Source organism: Sinohyriopsis cumingii, chromosome 5, assembly GCF_028554795.1.
Source record: "Sinohyriopsis cumingii isolate HCF-2022 chromosome 5, ASM2855479v2, whole genome shotgun sequence".
Taxonomy (NCBI): Eukaryota; Metazoa; Mollusca; class Bivalvia; order Unionida; family Unionidae; genus Sinohyriopsis; species Sinohyriopsis cumingii.
Window position 1 is genome coordinate 92,612,182 of NC_142965.1, and position 18,523 is coordinate 92,630,704.

At 34.5% G+C, this 18,523-nt stretch overlaps 1 protein-coding gene across 3 annotated transcripts in view; it reads right to left on the minus strand.

Moving 5' to 3' along the window:
- The window catches only part of LOC149799766 (uncharacterized), a 154,757-nt gene that overhangs the window by 115,586 nt on the left and 20,648 nt on the right, over nucleotides 1–18,523 (minus strand). The window contains exon 1 of one of the 3 annotated variants that reach the window (XM_089959155.1): nucleotides 9,936–10,035. The exons of the other annotated variants lie outside the window; for them this stretch is intronic. Within the exon in view, the coding sequence (XP_089815281.1) occupies nucleotides 9,936–10,005 (70 nt within the window). The 5' untranslated portion in view covers nucleotides 10,006–10,035. Of the gene's footprint in view, nucleotides 1–9,935; nucleotides 10,036–18,523 lie in introns of those variants that run through there. 3 annotated transcript variants of the gene reach the window in all.

The window sequence follows — 18,523 nt, forward strand, 5'->3', positions numbered from 1 at the left end:
TCAATCAGTCTAACAAAGGAAGTGGTAGAAACGTAGACTTGCAAATGAAAGAAAATCATGGAAATCATGAACTATCAGCATACAAGGAGAGTAGACATGTTATCTCTCCATCTATAGATCAAGAAAATGTAGTACATGGACAAAAATAAATACATAAAGAGCCTGCTAGAGCTCTTCCAGTAAATTTGCCTAGCAATGGTCCCGCTATGTTTACATTGAAAGATTTCCCGCCACTTTCACGGAATGATCGGACTAACATAACGGAAAATGTGAATCATAATCAGCGCACAGAAATAACATCTCACAATGCAAGTACATCAACCTACAATCAGCAAAAGAAATTAAGATATGAAGATAGAGCTAACATAAATATAAATGAAAACATAAATAAAGATCAAATAGGGCACAACAAATCACCAAATGATCAAAGAATGCTTCCGAATGACGAGGAGAGACAAAAAAAGGAAGATACATCGTATAGACATATTGAGACAATTATTACCAGACCCAATCAAAGGAATATAGAACCGGATGTGTTTGAACCAGTTGTAAGAAACAAAATAAGACGCATTCTGCTATCAAATGTCAAATCGAGAAAAAATATAGATGTAGTAAGGACAGCTATCGCAACTCAGTGCAAGGAGGAAGGTGTGACAGTAACATTCGTCCGCCTCATAAAGGAACGACCCCATTGGGATGGATCAAATATATATACATTTCGACTAAATGTACTGGATAAAGATTTTGAACTGATGATGAATAATGAATCATTTTGGAGTTCTGGAATAAAATGTAGGGAATGGATAACAAACAGAAAATGGAGAGAAGGCTACTTACTTGATGAAACGCATGAGAATTACAAAATATGTTCCTAATGAGCATAGCCATATGACTAGTAATTGCTTCTTAATTATAATTATGATCATTATTTCAACATGGAATGTACGTGGTATAATGTCTAGCACGCAGAAACTAATTGAATTGTTACCAGACACAGATATATTTGTTATCACTGAACATTGGCTTTGTACAAAGAATCTAACGTATTTAGATAAATTACATGATGATTTCAAAGTAGTTGCGCTACCTACTGAAGAGATACAACAATGCTATAGAGGTAGTGGCGGGGTTGCCGTATTTTATAGATCATCACTATGCAAAGCAAGCACCTTACAAAATGAGTTCCCAAATATTATGGCGGTGAAAATCTTAGTGAGAGACTTGGATCCTATAATTTTGATTGCAACCTACTTTCCCTCGACAACTAGAACTGATGATGCATATGACAAATTTTGTGAAAATGTTTTTGATGTGTATGATAGGTATTCTGCTGAAAATATATGCATAATTATAGGCGACATGAATGCAGATCTTGTGTGTAAAAATCCATCAAGAAGAGATCTTGCTCTCAAAAAAAAGAATAGAACAGAGAAACATAGTTACTACGCTGGTGATAAAACCACATGAACAATTACATCACATATAGATCAAAAGACATGTCACGAACGTCCATACTTGATTATATATTAATACCTGAAATAATTAGAGGTGCTGTAAAAAGACACATAGTAAATGACAAAATTGATTTCTCAATATCGGATCACCTACCTATTACAGCGGCACTTGCAAAAGATATACTGAAGGAAAATAAAAAGATATGTGTATCTCCAAGAATGAAATGGAACTTGGCAAATCCATTAGAAATGAGCATGTATAAATCTGATGTTAGTGCATTCTTGAATTTCACCTATGAGTGTAAAAAGGTAGAAGATATAGAGAAGTATAATGAATTGATAACTAAGAGTGTAATAACTGCATCAGACCGATATATTCCAAAGTCCGAATTCAAATCGTCCTTGAAATCATACTGGAAGAAAAGTGGGCTTGAAAATTTACATCAGAATATGAGAAAAGCGCGCGGAGAATGGATCAAAGCAGGAAAACATAGAAGCACAGGGTGTAGCATCAAAAGAAGATACAAGGACGCGATAAGAAAGTTTAGAAAGAAACATAGGCAAGAGAAAAAGGTATATAAAGAGTGCATATTTGAAGAGATAGAAAAAAGTGCAGAAATGGGAATAGACGAATTCTATGCAGTCATACGGGAAAATAGAAAAGATAAATCGGACATTGGTAATATTGCATTTCGAGGAGAAGAATCTAATACTTTTGATGAATGTGTCATTCTATGGAAACTATATTTTTCTGAATTAAGTGGTACAACAGATGAGGAACATAATGATTGTGTCAAAATGAAGAATATGTACGAAGAAAGCAAACTAGAGACTGATAACTTAAAATGTAATAATATTACAGAGGAAGAAGTGTTGCAGCATATCAAGTCTCTAAAAACCAAAAAATCACCAGGCATTGATTGCATATCGAATGAACACTTAAAGTATGGTGGAAAATATTTAATCAGACATTTAACTGCCCTTTTTAATTACATGATGCAGTATGAGTATTCACCTAATGTACATAGATGTGGGATGATTATACCGATATACAAACAAAATGGTAAAGATAAAAAGGATCCAATGAATTATCGTGGTATAACATTGACATCTTATCTGGGAAAATTGTTTGAAAAAATATTGATGACTAGAATTCAAAAGTATTTAGAAAAAAATAAGCTTTCCACATCCTTATCAATTTGGATTTTGTAAGGAGGCTGGAGCTATCTCCGCTGCTTTTACTCTTCAAGAATGTTTGATGTACTTTTATAATCATAACTCTAATGTATAAGCTGTTTTTCTGGATAACGAAAAGGCATTCGATAGACTGTGGCATTGTGGACTATTAAAAAAACTAAAAATATTAGGAATTAATGCAAAAATATGGAGAATAATCGCCCATTCCTACACACAGTCAAGTGCCTGTGTAGCGTGTAGAGGATGTATATCGAACACATTTCCATTACGGAGAGGCGTTGGTCAAGGGCGTGTAATGTCGGCTTTTTTATTTCTCGTGTACATAAATGACCTATTGAATGAGCTAGTAATGACTAATTGCGGGATAACAGTGAATCAGATGAACATACCTGGCATGCTTTTGGCAGACGACAGCACTCTACTAAGCTCTACGCGGAATGGATTGCAAATACTCGTGAATACAGCTTATCAGTATGCACAGAAGTGGAAATTGAAATATAACTCTAACAAGAGTAATTGGATGATATTTAGTAAAAGAAAGGAAGTGTACTCATCAAATGGAATTACTCAGGGATCACAGAATATTCCTAGAGCAAAAAAAGTGAAATATGCAGGAGTTACCTTTTCGCAATCAATGAAAACTAATGATCGTATAATCTATTCCTACGATAAAGCTAAACGTGTAACAAACTCACTATACTCAATTGGATTAAATGCAAATGGAATGAATCCTATAGTCTCTGTGAAAGTCTGGGAAAGAGTTATATTGCCATCTGCTTTGTATGGCTTAGAACTCTGGTTTAATATGTCATATCAGGGCATTGAATCAATGGAGAAAATACAACGATATTTCGCCCGGAGAGTACAAGGTTTCCCTCAAAGATCGCCTATTGGATCTACGACACCGTGCTTGGGGATGATATCAATGGAAGCTCGCATAGATAAGCAAAAACTCGTATTCCTTGGTCGCATGTGTAGAACATCAGCAAATTTAACGGCTAAAAAGGTTTTCCTCTGGGCTGTTGGAAATTTTATTTTTGACCCCCAACATAGCTACAACTCTTTTATATATGATGTAAATACTGTACTAAAAAATTATGATTTAGAAGACTATCTCAACGACTTTATTTTCACTGGAAAATTTCCAGACAAAATAACATGGAAAAACTTAATTGGGACAAGAATACAGATATTAGAGGAGAGAAAACATGAAATGAGTATCAGAAATCCATCAGAGGGATTTGGTAGATTTTTAATATTAATCCATGATTAAAAATGCATCATCTATGGAAAAGAGCTTACACTGAGTCAAGAAGAAAAATGGAATATGGGACATTAATTCGTATTGGAGGAATGCAAGCAAGACCTGGACTGTGTCCCCTATGTGGCAAAATGAGTCATGACCGTATTTTGCACATTTCAATGAATTGTGCCTTAACCTCAGACGACAGAAACCACTTGATGGAAAGTCTATTTTCGTATATGCTTCCTGTGATTTACCGTGATTTCTGTGATCAGATCGATGATGTTATACTGATTATACTACTTGGTGGTTTAAATGATATATCAGAACGTTTAGAATTTGAGGCATGGATAAATATGATCAGACTATCTACCAAGTATTTCATTAAGATAAAGGATATTATATATTCGATTCAATAGAGAACTCGCTCAAAATATAAGGAAAGAAATACTTGTACTGGATTGCAAAGAGAGTAGGAAGCTATTTTTGTTGTGAGGATACATGTTCAAATGTTCTATCGTATATATATCTCTATCAAGATTAGTAATGATTCTAATTTATTTATTCGTTTGCTATTGGAAATAATTCAATAAGTAACGAATCTACTATTTTTGTGATTCTATGTATTTAAATGCATTTTTTTTGTCTTAAAATCTTCAGAAAATGGAGGAATAAAAGAATATCATCATCTCTCTGCTATTTAAATAGCACAGACTCTTTGTGTAATGCCCCTTGACCCATTTCCCCAAACGGTAAATAGTCTTTTCTGGATGTGTACTGAAAAACAATATACATTGTGAAAGATATACCCGCATACAAACTCAAATGATAAATACAAGAACTCGTCTTGTTCATTCAAGAAATTATATTTTAGCTTGACACATTAGTCCGTGATATTAGCTCCAATTTGGCATGGAGACATTAATTGAAAGACACTACGTATATTTTCTCCAAATGAATCAAAAAATATTCACTCACAATTTCATTATAATTTTCTTGCAATTACGTTTGCCTGAAAACAATCCTACATATTAGTAGTTTTCAATTTACTCTTCCAGAGAAGAGGGGCAAATGTCAAATGTAAGGTCATATATTAAGAGGTAACTATAACTTCCGAGAAGGCATAATTTTGCCTGTCGTTTCAAATATTTAAATCATAAGATTCTACAAATGACATGATATACACGTGCTACATATCGTTTTGATCCATGTTGCCCTGGCTCTCATATGGAAAATAGCATTAACATTGATTGCCAAATTACTACTACTGATCAGCATCATTCGAATTGAAAATACCAATCTAGAATACTGACGTATTGCTACAGTAATAACATACGATTCAGTGGCAGCTTTACGTTCGTCAGTTCCATAGTAATAATATTGTTTTTGATAATGACGATATAGTTGATACGCAGTTGTTTTATTTCAGATTTTAGTGCAAGTGCTTTATAGCTCATCTTGATTACATTAAATAATTGGTAAATATTATCTGTGTTAGCAAACACGTTTTTTGGTCCTGGTTGTCTAATGATACATCAATCTTTAATAATTATAAGTTCACCTGTCTTATTTACATGGTCATTAAAGTATTAGCGCTTGTAGTTCTAAATTGGCCACCGTTTACCAAAAATGGTCATAACGGTGTAAATATAATCAATAATTTCATGTGAATGACTCACACACATGCAAAGGTGTACACTACACAATCAAATGGAACTTGCATGGAAATTGCGGTTTAATAAAAGCACTAAAGAAAACAGGAGAAAAAACGTCATTCAGAAACATAGTATTCTAATTTTGTTCACGCAAGTACATCAAGCATGACTGCTAATAGAACTGTATCTGGTTTAAAATGATTATGGTATCAGAAGTATTTTAAGCCACAATATATTCAGCCCTCACAATTGTGTATCACTCCTATATCTTTTCTCCCTCGCTTGTTAACGAATACTGAGCCGCCACTTTATAAAATATAAGTGTAGTACTCAAAGCTATGATGTTATAGCTATACTACTTTCAAAGCTCCTGGCAACTGTATGACCTTTTCTGCATCAGACTGCTTCTTGCGTACGCGCTTACGCAAAACAGAAATATCTTACTAACAATTGATTATACTATGTCTTGTTTTGATGTTTTAAAGCATAAATCATTTTCTACAAACAGTGATAATGTCAGAGTTTACAGAAAATATAGGTTTCAGTTTGTGTCTTGTCAGTTGAGCACACACGAAAAATCATATATCTTCTATTTCTCTATCAAAATGTAGTTATTGTGCAATACTTATATTAAACTATATAATGACAAATTCCGTATAACTATAGTTTATATCTACGTTCAAGTATGTAGTTTGGATATGTGATACATATCAAATTTTTAAAAAATGTCTTCTAATATAACTGTTTATGGTTCGGTTAATGTATTTTTGGTAACCAGTTAAGAAATGTAATAACTGTTGTGTACTTTGCATATACACAAATGTAACTTGGTATCCCAGAAAGGATACACATTCACAGCCAATCATTTAATTAAATGTGCACTCATTTGTTTATTGATAACACATAATTCATGGAGTGTTTGCTAACTCTATCATTTGACATGCTGAATGAAAAACAAAACAAAAACTGAAACAGGAAAATCATTGCCACTGTCACACACACACATCTTTGTGTAAAATCTCCATATCTTATAAGGAAGACTATTTCTTGTATTATTTAAACAGTTATGTACATCTGTGTCTTAATATAGTAATCCTTGTGTCCATCAAGTAATTAAATTTCCAAAGTTCAACAAATTGAGGCTGCAGTTCACACAAGGCTTTATGAAATATAACAATTGTGTACATTTTGCCAAAGACAATCAAACTGTCTGAATGTTAAATTTTTAACATTTTTGAAATTCCTCCCAGGTTGTATTAGGCACATATAGATTATGTGTCTACAATGAGTAATCACTAGACAATATATTACCCACATATTTGTAATGAGTAACGTCTTGTATGTTTGCTTTAGCTATTTAAACATAATGAATGGGTTAGGTGCCCTTTTGTAATATTACAATTAATTCCGTCTTGTATGCATTAAATGTAATCATCTTTGTTCATGGCCATTCCTGTAACTTCACACATTAGCTTAAAATGTCAAAATAATGATTTTTGTTTAATCAGGAAGGATAAAATATTCAATTAAGATCCATTAATATGAAATAGTTAAGATTCCTTTCCTTGCTCCATCTTTTAGAATACTCTGAGTTGCAATGACCCAGAAAATATCATTACATCACACATCTTCACATTTAAAAGTACCAGTTTTCTTTGTTGCTTTGAAAGCACTTTCAAACAATTATTGGCTATATAATTCTGAGAAAATTGGAGCTAAAGGTTTTTCCCTAGGACAGCTAACCCGAGCATAGGCAGGTATCGAATCCACAAAAACTTGAATTAAGACTCCTACACTCTGGCAACTAAGCTGACTCGGTGTATCAAATCAATATTACGTCATTGACTACGTACATTAAAGTACATAATGTTATAATGATTTCGACATATTTCCGGTCTGGGTTTGGGTTATATTCAAGGTAACAAGGTAGGACCCTAATAAACAATATATTATAATGACAACTAAAATAACATGGCTGGTAAAGAAAGGTGTATAGCTGACCCGTTTAAACACACCTTTATGTGCATCAAATCATATAACCAAACAAATGGCAGTTAGCAGATGGAATTACAATGTACTGATTACATTATATAATTCAAAATCGTATCAAACAAATAAAATGTATATAATAACATGATTGTAAATATTGTCATAAAATGGGACTTTCAATACGTGAAGTATCCAAGCTAAACCTTTGCATTAATAAGTGTATAATAGTTGCATGCATCAGTGATAGTTGATTTACACACAATATAATCTAATGCCAAGAATGAAAATAGGACACTTTGGGAAAGGACAACTAATATTAATGTTGAAAATATAAAATTAGCTCATGTCAGTGTTGTTTTATGCAACCGCTGTCGTAGCAGAAACGGCCATTTTATTACGCTAGTATCCAAAGGAACATATATATGTATTTATATCTGTACATCTGTATGCCAATTCCAAATCAATTTAAATGCAATGGCCAACATATATTCAACGAAGAATCATAAAATTATATACACTTCATTTTATTTACAGGCAAATAAATTCGTTATATAACCTGGTTATTACAGCAGACTATCGATTGCTTGTATGCTCTTTGTCAAAGGTGACCTTTAGATTGCAAAAATTATTAACTAGATTAGCATACACACCCTGACATTTCCTAACATTTTCCAAAAACATCTCATTGGTAGTAGTGCATTGCCTGACAAACGTTCTCAAAATAGTGTATAATTATTATTATTATTATTATTATTATTATTATTATTATTATTATTATTTCTATGGGCAGCAAATTGTTTTCCAGCAGTTAAAATTTAGACAGATCTAAGACATCATGGTAGGTTATCATATTATTTTCCGATATATTAAGATATTTCAATCTGTAGAATGTAGCAAATGTATTAGATCGTTATAAATTAAAGATGAAGAACATACACCAAGCTGTTACTGTAATCATCTGACCCAGGTCATAAAGACCCTACTGAGTAATTTGATAATTGTAAATAAAAAATTGCTTATAAAATTGTAGTATGGTTGCAAAAGACAGCTAAATGCACTGCAGGTCTTAACAGCCAATGCGGCCTTAATGCATTTTAGATGTCTTACCAATCTGTGTAAAAAGAAGAGAGTATGAGAAGAATAAAGTGTTCTCTGTTGTAAAGAAAAAATTATACACATTAATATGTTACTCCTTTCCACACGTTCATAATGTGAACCAACTATGTATCCACATGTTTAGCAAAAATGTTTGGTATTATGTGATTATTCACATTACATTTTTGTTTGTATCCAGTTAACCCCCAGTCAATTATGTCCAACAGTATGTCTTAGTCATTATATGTGTATATTTGTATGGTAGAAAAGACAATAAATATACATTCCTACAACTTTAGACATGTTATCAATGGTCATAAATAAAACAAACTGGTTAATATTTAAAATATTACACAATTCTTCACAACTTTGTCCATATTTTGTAACCATCTGCACTTGGACTCGATTTTTATACGTCTCTATAGTCATATACTAAGTAACAGAAAGAAGCGAAACCAAAAAGTAACAAATGTAAAATGTGAGAGGAACGTACAATGTTATGAAGAGAAAGAACATGATCCTTATGAAGGTCTATGAAAGTCCTAAATTAATGAAATGCTCCTTATAAATTTCAATAGCGTTAATGCACTTGTCATCCATAAACAGTGACGTTGTCAAGCTGGAGCTTTCCTGAGTCCATTCGAACAACTTATCACAGTTCAAGGATAAATATTGTTGTCCAAATAATGATAACTTTCCATTTCCAATGAGCAGTCAAATCACATATTTTCTTCTGTTTACTAAACACATTGGAAATGAACTCTCATATAAGATACTGTTTGTATCAAATAGTTAATGTGGTGAAAAAGGACAATGGTGTAAAATTTAGTAAGACGTAAATTCATTTTCTACATAAAACAATAAGGGATTACATTGACAAAATTATGCAAGGTTGTTGCAAACACAAGCCTGACTGAAAAATTCGTATAAAACTCAGCAACATATACAAATTAATAACTTGCTAAACCTCATACCTGGAAATATACCTGTAGTTGGAAATACTGATGAAAGGACAAATAAATGGATGCAAACAGATAAAAAAGGTCATTAATAGTATCCCTTGTATTGAAAACTCAGTTCAATGAAGTTAACTGAAGACAAACATTTCATCGACGTAAACCTCGAAATGGCATTTGCAGTGACCTAAATAAATTATGGCGGCCTTTAAACGCAATATCTTATTCCTCTTTTGGCGATAGCGCACACCACTTACCAAAAATGCCAACCGCTTTGACAGAGATCAATTCAAACAAATGTTTTGTGATACTGCATACAACACGTTTAAGGTACTGTAATACTTACTCCAAAGAGAGAAGATAAATCCCACTAAGACAGTAATGGAGAATACCAGTTTTGCGGTGCGTGGATTCATCTTCACCGTGATGGCAAATATGTATGGCGCTACTTGGAAGGTGTGTTGTTGTTTTCATAGACGTAACGAGTGTGTACGTAATTAGCCACAATGCAACGAGCGCGAACTTTGCACCCCCATTTTGAGTCACAAACACACCTTTATAGATACCATTCATCACGTATATTCAAGATAATAATCTGATTTAATTGTCAGTTAGGATATTTACTTAATCGAAACGATACATAGATTATACTTGCAATTTTGTGCCCATATAGATGCTACTCAATCGGTCTTATATGCAACCATGTGTAGCAGTCCCTCTTGCATGACGACCTAATAATTAATTCTCATATATCTACACAAATTCTGGTTAATCCAAAGAATTCTAGACTGTCAGCACTAATAACAGCACAACAACTGTTTTTGTATAATGATTACTTGCTCTTCATTCTGTGTAATATTTTCGATGCTACCATAGAAAATTATACTAACTGTTTCAATGTTTATTTTCCTCTGATACCATCATAAAAGCGCACAAAATCATTATTAATTTCTATCGTACGACAACGTCTGGCATCGCGAGTTTTCACATGTGGGAGGGATTCGTGTCCAAACCGTGAGTATTAGTTAAGTTATGCCTGAGTTGGGGTACATACTTTTGAAGACAACTTCCTACGATTTCCTCTGACTTTCCTTTGGAATAAATGTATGCCGTCTCAAAGAAATTCACACCGAGCTCCAAATATCTGTCTAAGATCTTGTGTGCCTCTTCCTCGTCTGCTTGTGTCCTACATTCGAATATCTGATGTAGAAACTGAAGATTAATCAATACGTGTGTCTGCAGTAAGCACTGCCATTGACCTGATAAACTCAGTCGTCATTCCTGTGATTATAATCACAATGCGCACGTAAATTATTTTAACAAGTAAAGTGAGCAGTAAAAGGAATGTGTTTTGGCTGTGTGGCTAGAATATTATTCCAACTGTAGCTGTTGTCTAAATTTGTTTTTCACGCGTTCATTGTTTTGACTGTAATCATGTTAATCTAGAACTGTTATAACTTATTTGAAGGAAGTTTGGAAAAAAACATCTTTGCTTATTGGTTCTTGGAGGTCCAGTACATTTCTAGTGATGAAAGTTATAACTTGTCATTTAGGACTTGCATCGACGTTTATAAGGACTAGTTTTGAACCAGTTCATAATCCTGTCAAACTCCTCTCACATAGTTCATTTATAACTTTACTAATTAATTTTTAATGTCTTAAAAAACTTGTTGGTTTTGCTTACTTTCTGTTACTTAACTTTACGATCATGGGGTCTTAACAGAAAGTTTAGGGCTTGCCAAGGATACTAATTTCAGAGAAACTGATATTGCTTTGAAATTTAAACACATTTTAATCAGGAATTGTTTAGGTCCCTGATATCTTTTATTTCAATTGGTAAAAACAACAAGCTAATGTTGAGAGCCTTATATTAAAACATAGCCATGAACGGTTAGACTCCTTAAACAATGACTAATTTCTCCAACTTGCCAGACAACATGATATTTCATAGGCAAAACCATTTTTGGTAAATTAAAACATTAGCCATATTTCGGTTCAATATTTGGTACAGAAGAATATTTTCGACAAAGGTGCTTTAAGTTTGATTAGTAAGTCGGATTCTGGCTCTAATTTGCAAGTTATGGAATTTAAATTAGAATACAAGAATAAAATAGAGGTAAGGAAACTTGAGCTTCAGATGCAAACAGAGGAAAGAGAGAAACAAATGCCAACTCCATATATGAAGAAAATTAATGGCGATAATTTATAATGCAAAAAAGGAAAAGAAATCGAAATGAAAATGGAATTAATGGAAACGATACAGAAATGCAAATGCGGGAAAAAGAAAGGGTGAGACAGATGCAATAAGAAGAGCTCCAAACGAACTTGCAACTACAGAAAGAAGAAATAAATATGGAAATGCAAAAACAATATAGAACTGACAAGCACGAAGCATCCCACTCATGATGGTTCATAAGTTTGATTTTACACAAAATGATAGAGTAGTATCTCCTAATAGGAACACGATGTAAATCAAATGTTTCCAAAGTTTGAAAAATAACCGTTCTATTTAAATAACCAAGAGAGCATTTGACTTTATTATTACAGAGTTTCCTTAATTGCAAAACTCATGATGTTTATACTACACTGTCAGTACAACCTATTGCTGACTATGAATTGGTTAAGGAATGTATTTTGAAGGTTATGAATTGGTACATGAGGCATATCGACAGAAGTTTTAGAATCGCAACAAAGCAAACACATGTCTTGTTTGCTAGGGAAAAAGAACAACTATTTGACCGGTAGTGTACATCTTAAAAGATTAATATAGATTATGACAAACTTGGACAACTTACATTGGTCGAATAGTTCAAGAACTGCCTCTATAGTGACGTCAACATTTACCTTGATGGACTCAAAATAGACAATTGAGGAAAACTTTCTCGTACAGCTGACGAATATTCCTTGGATCACAAAGTTTCATTTGTAAAAAAGTTTTCCTCTCAAGTTTAGTCCATGAAACCTCTTGGCTTGTTATCTGGGAGTCAACAAAACCAATCACAAGATCTTGCATCATTTGAATTGGCCTAAAATAACAAGTGTTCTTTCTAACTACTGTAGATTCATGTCACACTTATGAAATGGTAGGGACACATAACCAAAATATACCTAAAGCTAATTTACAACCAATTCCTGCATTTGATGAACCATAGGTAGAATAATGGATTGTATAGGTCCTTTACCCAAGACCAAACCATGTCAGGCAGCCAATACTTGTTGACCATTATGTGCGCCAACAACGTTTTAAGAAACAATTCCTTTACGGAATATTAAGACTAAACTACGATCAATTCCTTAATAAAATTCTTTACATATTTTGGTGTTCCTACGTCCATTCCAATCTGTTCAAGGTTCTAAAGTTATGCATTGATCTTACAACAAACTATGTATAAATTAGGTATTCAACAATTTAAGTCCTGCTTATCACCCTGAAAGCCGGGGGGGGGGGGGGGGAGGGGATTGGAAAGATTTCATCAGACCTTAAAGAATATGATAGGGTCAAGAAATATGTTGGACAATGATGTTCACTAATTGTTGCTTGATGTCAGAGACTGGGTATTGTGGTTTATGTAAAGTGAAACAGAAATTAATTTATTTAAATTATATCATTGATACTCTTTGGCGGCGGCGAGGGAATTAACTTTCAATCTGTTAAAGGAATATGTTGATTGAGATATGCTCTGTAAATGATTCAATAAATTTTGTTGTTCCTGTCCCACATAATGATGATTTAAATGATGACATACAACTGGAATGTAATGACTTTGGTTCAATCAGTCTTCGAAATTCTAAAATATTAAGAAAAATGGATAATAATCTTTCACAACTACAGGCAAAGGGGAACAATGAGTTAAAGCAGCTAATATGTTAATATGAGCACTTGTTCACAGATGTTCTAACTCGAATAAACAAAGTCTACTACGAAGTTCAAATTTTAGATTCTAAACCTGTCTTACTAATAAGGTAATGATCTCTTTCTGACCCGCAACTCCAAACAACATGGGACCTTTCACTCTGCAAGATGACAAAAACATTACACACCGGACCTCTGCTTGGTCAGCTCCACAGCCAGTCAGCCACACTTTTCTAGATGACGTCCCACACAGTCAACATAGACCAATACTTATCCATATTGACCTTTAGCAGCCAGCTATGCACAGCTCTTAAGAGCGGCGCTGAAACTTCCGCAATGCAGATTGGACGAATTACGCTGACATACTTGAGTGTAACTTAGTCACCATACTACCTCGCAACACCCCAATCAAGAAATCCTACCACTTCTTTTAAAGAGCCATATTCAAAGCAGCCACTCAGTCGGCCGTCATGGTCGTCGTCCAATCTATACACCATGTTTAGATGAAGAATGTCGAACTCTTCTGAAGGTATTTGATGCATCTGGAGACCCAGACATTGCAGATCACGTGATCGATAGCCAGGACACTCTATTGACTGTATCAAAAGCCTTTGTCAGGTCCACGAAGACAGCATACAGATTCATGTTCTGCTCAAGGCACTTCTCTTGGACTTGTCTCACTGCGAAAATCATGTCAAAGGTGCTGTGGTCTGGGCAAAAACCACACTGAGACTCGGGGAGGTTATCTTCTGATCCTGCCGCAATAAGCCTGTTGAAGATAATGCGAGCAAGTATTTTGCCAGCTATGGACAGCAGGGAGATGCCTCTGTAGTTACTGCAGTCCACACGTGTGCCTTTATTTTTATAGACGGTCATGATTGATGCGTCCCGGAGGTCGTTTGGCATCTCTTCTTCCGTCCAGATGCTGATTAGCACATCGTGGAATGCCTCCGCTGGGATACCATCCTTTCCAGGTGCCCTGTCACAGTTAATTTGTTTAATGGCCCTCCTCAACTCCTCCATCGTTGGTGGAATATCCAGTTTATCGTGCGTTGGCTGCTGGGGTATTTGGTCAAGAACAGATTGGCTGACCGATGAGGGCATGTTTAGGAGCTGACTAAAGTGTTCTTTCCATCTTTCCTTAATGATATTCTAGTCCTTTGTTAGTGTAATGCCATCTGCAGCGAGCAAGGGCGCAGAGCTGGACTTTGCGTGGCTGAAGATTGACCTGATGGCGTTATAGAACTCTTTGGAGTTGTTAGTGTCAGTATAGCTTTGCACTTCATCGGCTTTCTCTTCCCACCAATGGTCATGCATCTTGCGGATTTCCCTCTGAGCCTCAGCTTCATTGAATTTGAAGCGATCTTTATTGTTGATGGAGTTTGTGTCATTCTGCCAGTCCATGAATGCTTTGTTCTTTCTGGCAAGCAGATCATCAATGGCATCGTTGTTCTCGTCGAACCAGTCTTGATGGACTCGCTTCTTTGGGCCCAGGGTCGCTATAGCTGTTTCTCTTATCGTGTCCCTGGGCTTGTTCCATTTCTCGGAGGCATTTCCACATATCGGTCCGTTTGTTGACAGCTTGTCATCTAGTCGCTTCTGGAAATTGAGCTTGGTGGAAGGCTGATGGAGTTTGACAATGTTGAAGGCTGTGCGCACAAGTTTAGGACGTCTTAGGTGAAAAGGGGCAATGTGCAGCTGTAGGGTAGTTCGGACAAGTCTGTGGTCTGTCCAGCATTCTGCACCTCGCATGGCCTTGGTGTATGGGGTTTTCAGCTGTGCTGACTGGAATTCATAAAAGAGCTGCATTCTATATTTTGAAAAGTGTCTCCATCATTGTGCAAATCAGGTTGTCCCTGTCATTTGATGCACCTTGCTGCAGGAAAGGCTGCCGATAAATTAGAAGGAGAACTCCTGAAGTATCAAGTTGGTATTCTACCTGACAATGCACTTCAAACGAACAGAGCTGGTGAGCAATTGCACCTTGTTTCCAAGTTAAAAGACCCAATAACTGAAATATATAAATTTCCTCTTCTTTGTCAGGTTATAAAAGGAATATTGGTTAATTACTATTCTAATGCTGTGAGAGATTGTTCAGTATAAAACTGAATTCAGATGTAGGCTCAGTAACCCAGAACTAAGTGCTATGTGGGTGTGCAAAACATTCGTAGTCTCAGCTGGTACAAAGTGTTTTGAAATGCAGCATGAGATTATGTCGCTTTTTAAAACTAACAGTGCTATATGGAAACTTGAAGCAGTAATTGATGTTAAAATAACAGAGGGGTAAATAAATCATTTTGTACATAATGTTTATTGAACTGTATCATGTTATATGTGTTTTACTCTTTTTCTGCTCAGATTACTCTTTTTGTTCACATGGATTACACTTTTTCCTCACCAGGGTTTGGCATGTATCATCAATTTGCTTTGCTGTGCATGTTTTATACATCATTGTTTGCATAGTTATATTATTGCTTTAGACCCTCTAGACAAACTAAATTTTGCAGTCCATGCATATCCGCATTGTGGATTTGTTTCTTGCATCATACCTTATGTGTATTAAGCTCATATTGCTTGCATTGGAAGCAGAGTAATGACATGGATGCCATACATGCTACAGATAAAATATCTTTTATGGGTTAAGGTGAGAACATGATTCAGATGAAGAGGTCACATTAGTCTGTCTGAAGCAAGAATGGAGGATTTGGCATTAAGCTCTTTAATTCACCTTATTTTTCAAAATTGTTTGGCTAAAGAGGTTTCATTTCTTGTACCACAATTAATTCTTTAGCCCGTTTGTTAGTTAGAGTTTCCTGTTATATGGTATTAAAGAACTTTCTCCATTAAATACTTGATATTGTGCTATCGTGTAGCCCTTTACCCTTTACATATACACAAAAGTTCAGTGTGCGTGTGAGGTACACACACACACACACACACACACGCACACACACACACACACACACACACATACATACATATATATATATATATATATATATATATATATATATATATATATATATATATATATATATATATATATATATATATATATATATATATATTTGTTGTTGTTGTGATGTGCTTTAAATGAAAATTTATTTCTCTAGATAAATAATACTATTTTAGTCTCTGCATAGTTAGTAATGATTACTGATGTATATTGCCTTTGATATTAGAACAGATATCAAAGACATTTCTGTTAGGATTTTTGCAAGCATTGTTTTCCTTAAGTTCATGTTTATCATCTCAAGAAGAATCAAACATTTTTTGTAATCAGCTGTTATTTTGATTGAGTACTACTTAACATTTATGTTTCATTGCCTCTTGATATTTGCTTTTGATGTTAAGATTGTTGTGTAGGCTAGAGGATTAGTATGGCTGTTCTATCTAAATACTGTTTCTGATGTATAATTTGTTTTGTAATTAAGGTTGTCTTTTCCGTCTGTGCTCCATTAACTTTGTTATGTAACCTGGCCAAGCATCTAATGTGTATATATCCTTTGATGAGACATACATGAGACCAGTTGGGAGCTTGATTAAAAACATTAAATTGTTTACAGTCCAGTTTTATATGTATTTCATTACCACATAGGCTTTTAGCAGCCTCCTTAGAAACTATTATAAATTGAATCATAAAAGTTCATCTTAAAGTCACAAAACATGACTATTGTGTACATAGAACTCCACCTTCGTAACAAAAGATGATCACTGTCACCTGCATATAATGCTTAACTAACTTTTAATTATTTGCGTTTGGCTCATGACAAATGACATCACAGGCTATAAACATACAAGCCTACATATAAGGTCATTGCCTGACCATCACAGTTAGAGTTGGAATAAACATCTTTTATAAATGGTAAGCTGAACATATTAATGACTACACATTGTGTAATGGTGTAGACTACTCTGACAGGCTGAATGTTAATAGTACATGTAAATAAGTTTTTAGTAGAACAATGGACTGGATGCATTTCATGTGAGGTCTAGATTGTAGAGGCTAATCATGATGATTACCCATGCTTGTGTTATTGCTTTTACTGACCATCATTCCAAGGTTACTCGACGCCTTGACTTCCACAGTGTTCAAATCAGTGTTGTGTTAAAAAGAAAAACAATTACCCTTTGATTTTCTTAAACTAAGTATAGTACTTCAAGGGCTATATTATAGGGGGCCCCCAGTCGCCAGGTGGTCTAAAGCGTTTGACTTTACCGATCACTGCCATCTCACCTCTGTCTGTGTGGGTTCGAGTCTTGGACTCAGGAAATGTGGGTATTTAAGAGAGCTGCCAGTAGCTTCTTGTGTGTCAATGGTTCTTAACTGGGTTTTCCCCGGGTTCTTCCTCCACCAGTTTTACTAGCAGCCATATATAGCCTATCTTACGCTGAGAAATGGCGTTAAAACCAACAACCAAAACAAAAATTGATATTGTATTAAAGAATATTTATTATTCTTATATATCCAGTTACAGGAGCCAATATTTCAAAAGTCACATTACTTCCTTTATTTTCTTTGCAGAGGCGAGCTATTTAATTGGTGATTATTTTACTTTGAACAGTGGTTTAGTAAGAGATTCTGGCCCTCGCTCTCCTTGGTAGAACTAAATCATGTGGCCCACTCCTAATACTAAAGTTGTTTGATAAGAAAGTCATATGTTACTTTGCGAAAATTTTGGAACTTATATAAACTGACATGTTTTCATATAATGCACTTAATATCACTTTCTGTAAGACAAACGGTGAACCAAGATTAAGAAAACTTCATATTAATACTGACCTTAGTTTTTTACAAAATGATGCGAATCGAAATTGTTTAAAATAATTTGTTCTAAATTTGAGGGGGTGGGAGAAAGGCTACATAGATTAAAATGCTTTGTGCATAATTACAAGCAGAGCATTGATTCCATGTTTACTATGAAATATTTTGAATAAATTTAAATTGAACCGAATGCTAATTAAATCATTCATCTGTGTGACTGGAGAGAAGGAAAGGATGCAGAATGAGTATAGTTAAGAAACTGTTTACACTTGTTTAACTAGTCAGATATCGTTGTTTGAATAAGATTGGCGGATCA